Here is a 6,043-nt window from a genome sequence, read left to right as displayed (position 1 = left end):
ACACGCACACGCACACAAGAGTAAGTGTGCATGGCCCCTCTTTCTCCTATTCCCATCCATCTGTCAAGGTGTCTATTGATCATTACCTTGGCCCCAGCTCTATTCATACAAATGGGCTCCATTACTTCCTAATCAACACTGATGGCTAGAGATGAGCAATCTGACAGCTCATCATAAGGCCTGGAGAAGGGTGGAGCGGGGTGAGGGTGGGAGGAGGAGACTTGAGGTGCACTCGCTCAGAGTGCCGATTTACAGAATGAAAGGGTTCAAGTTTGGGTGTCAACTGGGAAAACTTATGTGCGTGTGTGTGTGTTTTTTACATTTGAGTTGTACAACACAGTGTATCAGATATTATCATCATCATTAGCAAGGGGTGGGGGTGGAAAGTATGCAATCAGTGCTTTAGGAGCGAGTGATTGATTGATGGATGATTAATTAGAGGTTGAGCATTGATTCTAAATAATATGCCACTAATTGGGAGGCAGTGCATGATGGATCTCTACCTTGCTTTCATCACTGGTTCTCAAAGTGGGGTTCTGGGGCCCCCAGGGGTCCTTGAGGTGGTTCCAGGTGGTCCCCAGCAAAACGAAGAACAGCTTAAACAAATAAACACATTTTATTTCTAACAACGTGTCGCAATGCAATGTGTTGTGAGCTTGTGGATCTAGTATTTTGAAAAAGCTTGACAAATGCTGACAAACATTCTCTTATCGGGGATCCCTGGCACAAAATATCTTCGTCCAAAAATACATAACAATGGGGGCATACTTGACATGAAAATGTTCGAGAACCACTGACCTGATCTGATCTGTTCTGATCTGTTCTCTCTGGTCTCTCCACAGACGTATAACGACCCTGAACCAAAAAGTGCCGGGCAGACCAGCCAGCCCTCCCACCTGCTCCCGCCCAAGCAGCCCCTGTACAGCGTGCCCCCGCAGTCCTCCTCTCCCTACCTGGGCCCTCCCGGCTCCTTCCCCCTGTCGGACCTCCAGAGCTTCGCCGGGCCTCCCCGCCACGCTCTGGCCCGGACCCTCAGCCAATCCCAGATGCTGCCGCCCAGCATGAGTGCCTCTCCCCCCTCCCCCTTCCAGATCAGCCCGCCGCTGCACCCCCACGCGCAACTCTCCCTGCACCAGAGCTCCCTGCTCAACCAGCCAATCCGCATGCAGCAGGTGCAGTCGCAGCCAATCATCTCGCACCAAATGGGACTCCATTCCCCTCCTCTCAGCCAACAGGTGGGAGGAACAACTCAAACAGTAACACACATAACATGCTGCTTCTCCAATGCGAATGAAGAGAATTACTTGCATTCACCGCTGTACACTGCAAAATCGTTAGATGTTAAGAATTAACCCTGGTGGGCCGTTTTGTTACACAGTTAAATGAACACTCAGTTTTGCAGTAGTTTTCAACTCAATATCCACAATGAATACAGTCTGTAGTTCCATTACAGTATGAAATACTTGGCATTGTTATTTGTTCCTTGCAATTCCTTGCTGCTTCTAGATAATGATCACAATAATTCATATGCTGATCCTATATTGCCACAAATAGGAACATATTCAGACCATAACCTTGAATTATTTTAACCCCTCATTTCATGACAATTTGAATCATATTTAAAGGCTGTAACCGATTTTAAGTACCCTCTCGCCTGCTGTCCCCCCTCAGGGCTTCTCCCATATTCAAGCTGAATACCAGAACAGTGTGGGGGGTTCTCAGTCGCCAGGGGCCCCCAATCCACATGGACAGAACCCTGACTGGGATGGCGAATACTGCAACAGGGACTGTGGACCCAACCACTGCAGGTGAGCATCAGTCTTCTGCAAGCCAGCATTGCTGTTCCAAATGTGGAAAAGATCTGATTTATAGCTGTCAGGCAGCACAGGCCTGAGGTTTTCCAAATGTGTGTCACAAAAAAATGATTTTCTGCTCCAGTGTAACAGCTTAGGACATTTGATTGGGCAAGACTAGAAAAGAGTTGTGTGACAAAGTTATTAATTTTCCAAATGGATTCCTCTAAACTACCTCACTTACACACTCAGGAACTCTGACAAAATTAATCGCAAACTGTGATTTCCATGCTAAAGCACCAGCAAGCATCCGCCTTGAAATTGAAACGGGTAATGCAGGAGTAGAACAACGCTTTTCCCACGCTCTGTGAAAGTGTGACATCCAATTAAGTTTCCCTTTGTTTTGCTCAGTACACAGTGCCTTATTGAATCAAGCCATTCAGGCAGGCACAGGATTGAGGCTGCCATCGTCTCGCACCTGAAACTCTGTGTTACTATTCTGAGAGGCAACAAAGTGTTTATGCCTTGTCTGTACAAGTGAATTATCTGGATGTCAAGTGGGATCATACCGGGGTCAAATCATCTTTAAAGTAGTTTGAAACATATTGAGTAGTTTGGGCTTATGTCTGCCTCTGTGTCATTTGGGGGCACTTTTCATTTATAAGTGTCAGCAAAGATAAATTGAGAGCAGATTGTATTCGGCATAACACTGGCCGTGTTCTATTTCTTGCGTGATTTTCATCTATTCGCCGTTACCTGTTGTTTGCCTACTGTTTGTTATGTTTAAGGGTGCAGTCACACCGAACTCTGATTCTGCCTATGCGGGCGTATTCTTTCATTCGAGGATTTCCGCAAAGAAACACTTTTCCCATTGAAAAGCACTGATAGAATCCACCGGCATAGGCAGAATTAAAGATTGGTGTAATAGGGTATTTAGTTATATTTTATATCTAAATACTCAATGAGTCTCCTACTGACCGATGACCCGGTCATCAAATTATTGTCTGAGGAATTCAACAATTCGATGAATTCAAGGCTTCAGGGGTGTGTAATGGATAGAAAATAAGTAATTGTATGGGTGAACTACTCCTTGCATGTTGCTATCTTTGTCAGGTCCAATAAACTATTTGACCCATACCTCACTGGAATTTTACATAAATCTCTAAGTCTGTCCATTTTGACCTAATCTTTGTTTGTATGTTTGCTCCTCAGCAGTGGTATGGGAGCTCGAGACAAGCCTCTCTACCTCACTTGAAGTTGAAGGACCTCCAGACGTCAGACTCCAGGGGCAGGGAGCTTTCCAACACAACCACAACATCATCATCATTGTGTCATCTTCTCCCACCATCTCGTTCTTTCTTTTTACTCTGCAGGATTTCTAAAATCCCAAAGACTTTGCTACAGTTACTTCACCTATTTGCCAAGCACTTAGACCGGACAGGAGCCCGAGGCACTTCTCTTACTTTTCATCCCCCCGTCCCCCTTCCCCCCGTTTTCTGTGAACGTTCCATTTTCGCTGGGACCAGGAGCTCTGAGCTCATGCCATCCTACTGGATTTGAAGACCAAAAGATTAAAATAAAAAAAGTCTTCTTGTTTTGTTTTGAGAATTTTTAAGGGTGATTTTTTTCCCTTCTCCACTCCATTACTCGGTTCTTGCCATGGACTGCCCACATTGGGGAGATCAAATGCTCTAAGCGTACTCAGTGTATAGGGGTCTTGGTTAGGAAGCGCTAACGCAGGACCCTAGAATATATAGTCACCTCACCAGGGGTGGATATACTTCAGCAAAGACTGAAACACCCAAGCTTAACTTAAACCAAGATAGTCAAAAACACATTAAACATTTGTACATCATCCTACCCTTAGTAAAGGACTCCCTCATTAATGTATTTTTTCTTCCCCTCACAGAGTGATTGTAAATATCACCAAAATGGATTCCTCTCTTTATGTGTGTATTTAGCTGCGGTCCCTTGCTTTTTTTTTATTTTGACTTTTTATTTTTTGATTATGTGATTTTTGTGCAGGCCGATTCAGTGATGGAATACACACACTAAAACTTGTGTTGAAACTGTGTTCACTGGTCTTGCCTCTCGCTCTCTCTGAGAGAGAGACAAATAACAAAGACTGTACAAAGTTTCAGTTCCTCCAGTGGTTCCTGTACTGGCGGAGTTCCGACTCTTCAAACATGGCCTCAGGATGCGACTGAACTGTAGAGGTCAAAGGTTGCAACCTCTCCTTTAGCTCCTCCTCCTGCTGGTCTTAGGGACCACGCCCCCCTGCTTCCCACAGCCCTGCCCATTATTCCCCATATTCCCAACACCACTTGTACAGGTGAATTTAAACAAACAAAAAAAAGTTGCTAAATGTGAAATGTTACTAAAGGAAATTTAAAAAAGTAAAAAAAAAAAAAAAAAAAACTTAACAGTGGGTTTTAAAAGTTTTTGACTAGTTTTATTAGGTGTTTTAGAATTGTGTTGAACTCATCTTTATCATTTTTTGTGAAGAAAAAAAAAAACACGACGTAAGGCATTTTAATTCTTAAGGCATTTCTTTCTCTTTCTTTCTCTTCTTTTTTGTTTTCTTTTTCTCTTTTTCATTGTAGCAGGATTTGAGTTTCTGAAGCCCAGTCAAATGGGGTAGATATTTTCATTTTGTGTATAAAACCTGCCAAATGTTTCTTTTAATTGTAAATCCAGTGGTGAGAGAGCCCATTTACGTTATGTTGAATATCATATGTTTTGCAATATGGTCATTCTATTTAATTTGGTTGCAGGTTTCACATATATTTATGAATGATATGAAGTAACGTTTTGGCTTATTTTCATCAGGGTGCATTATTATTATTATTATTATTATCATCATCATTATTACACTTATTATTATTATTATTGCTCAAATAACATGATTATTTGAATAATTATTTTTACATTAACTTGTTGGTGGCACATTGCCAGTGTAGCCTACCAGCATTAAATTCATTTTGTGTCACAGATTGCTTCTTTTGTTTTCTTTTGTCTGTAATAAAATGTTTTAAGTGGAGAATTGAAGGAGTCTGTCTCAACTCATTTGCACCCATTCAGTTCAGTTTGTTTTGAATTGATGTGTCATAAGACACACATAAAACCTTACGTAAGGACTGTATTGATGCCGGTAGCTTCTCTGCATCACTGTGTAGCCTGGTATTCAACATTCCGTATAAGTCATATGCTAAAGAAAGTGTACACCTTTGCCAGAAAAGTGCCGAGTTGTTTAGACAAAGAGACCCTAACATATAAAAAAGAACAGTTTTCCCTGCATATGTCTAAGGCAAGTCAAGAGTACTTAGACTTTCATACAGTCACAAATGTAAAACTGACAGCTGGGTGTTCCTAAGGTGCTGTGGGGTGATGCGTTAAAGTTTCACAGTGTACATTCATGTCACAGAATGTCATGTGTCATATGCTGTGGATTTTGTTTTGTTTTTGACACACATATCATCCAGATAATATATCAAGATGTATTTCTCTGTCCGGAGTCTGTGCGTTTCAGGTGATTGAATGATGGGCTGATGCAGCACAACATGGTCTCTCGGCCAGGTCCACCTGAAAATGAAAAAACCGTTGCCTCTCACTTATGAATTTCACAGTTGGATTAAAGATAGAAAAGAAATGGAATCTATCACCCTCCCTCTCCCCTCTCTCTCACTCACTCTATCATTCTCTCTCTCTCTCTCTCTCCTCTCTCTCTCTCCTCTCTCTCTCCTCTCTCTCTTGATGACACAGTGCCCCCTAGAGGCAAATTGTGAAACGGACCCCAAAACAATGTCTTCTTATTATTACACAATGGGAGGAGAAAATAAGTTAATTAAAGGTCAAGCAAGTATTTGAGAGTAGATGAACTGGAATTACACTTTGACACTGACATAAAACAAATTATTTTGTTAAGGATTCCATGTTTAGGAAAATAAAATTGGAAGAACTTCTCTCTGTGCTAACAACTTGCGTTATTCATTAATTGTTTGTTTGTTTTGAATACATTTTCTGTTGATTCAATGAACAGTCTGAGTAATATCAGTCAAGTGAATGGACTAATTGGTTTTATTCTGTTCTGCTGCCACACAAAGGCTATAGGCGTTCCTCTAGCCCCATCTGCTGGTGGTAAATATAGAAACACTGGCACACGTTCTTCTTTGCCTTATCAGCTTTTTGTTTGTTTGTTTGTTTCCAAAAGGAATTATGCAAAAGTAAATTCAGGAATAAAAGGCTGATGT

The 6,043-nt window shown here is 41.8% G+C and overlaps 1 protein-coding gene across 1 annotated transcript in view; it reads left to right on the top strand.

Annotated features, from left to right (window-relative positions):
• Positions 1-3,069, top strand: part of LOC308291267 (TOX high mobility group box family member 2-like) — a gene marked incomplete at its 5' end in the record, with an annotated part of 113,437 nt that extends 110,368 nt beyond the window's left edge. The window contains 3 exons of the mRNA XM_080733249.1: positions 843-1,235; positions 1,672-1,808; positions 3,006-3,069. Coding sequence (XP_080589375.1) covers positions 843-1,235; positions 1,672-1,808; positions 3,006-3,048 — 573 coding nt within the window. The 3' untranslated portion in view covers positions 3,049-3,069. The remainder of the gene's footprint in view (positions 1-842; positions 1,236-1,671; positions 1,809-3,005) is intronic.
• Between the last annotated feature and the right edge of the window lie 2,974 nt (positions 3,070-6,043).

This window comes from Nannobrachium achirus (genome assembly GCF_963921795.1).
Source record: "Nannobrachium achirus genome assembly, chromosome: 9".
Lineage (NCBI taxonomy): Eukaryota > Metazoa > Chordata > Actinopteri > Myctophiformes > Myctophidae > Nannobrachium > Nannobrachium achirus.
The sequence above is the reverse complement of the archived record's forward strand: the minus strand, read 5'-3'. Positions and strand labels throughout refer to the sequence as shown.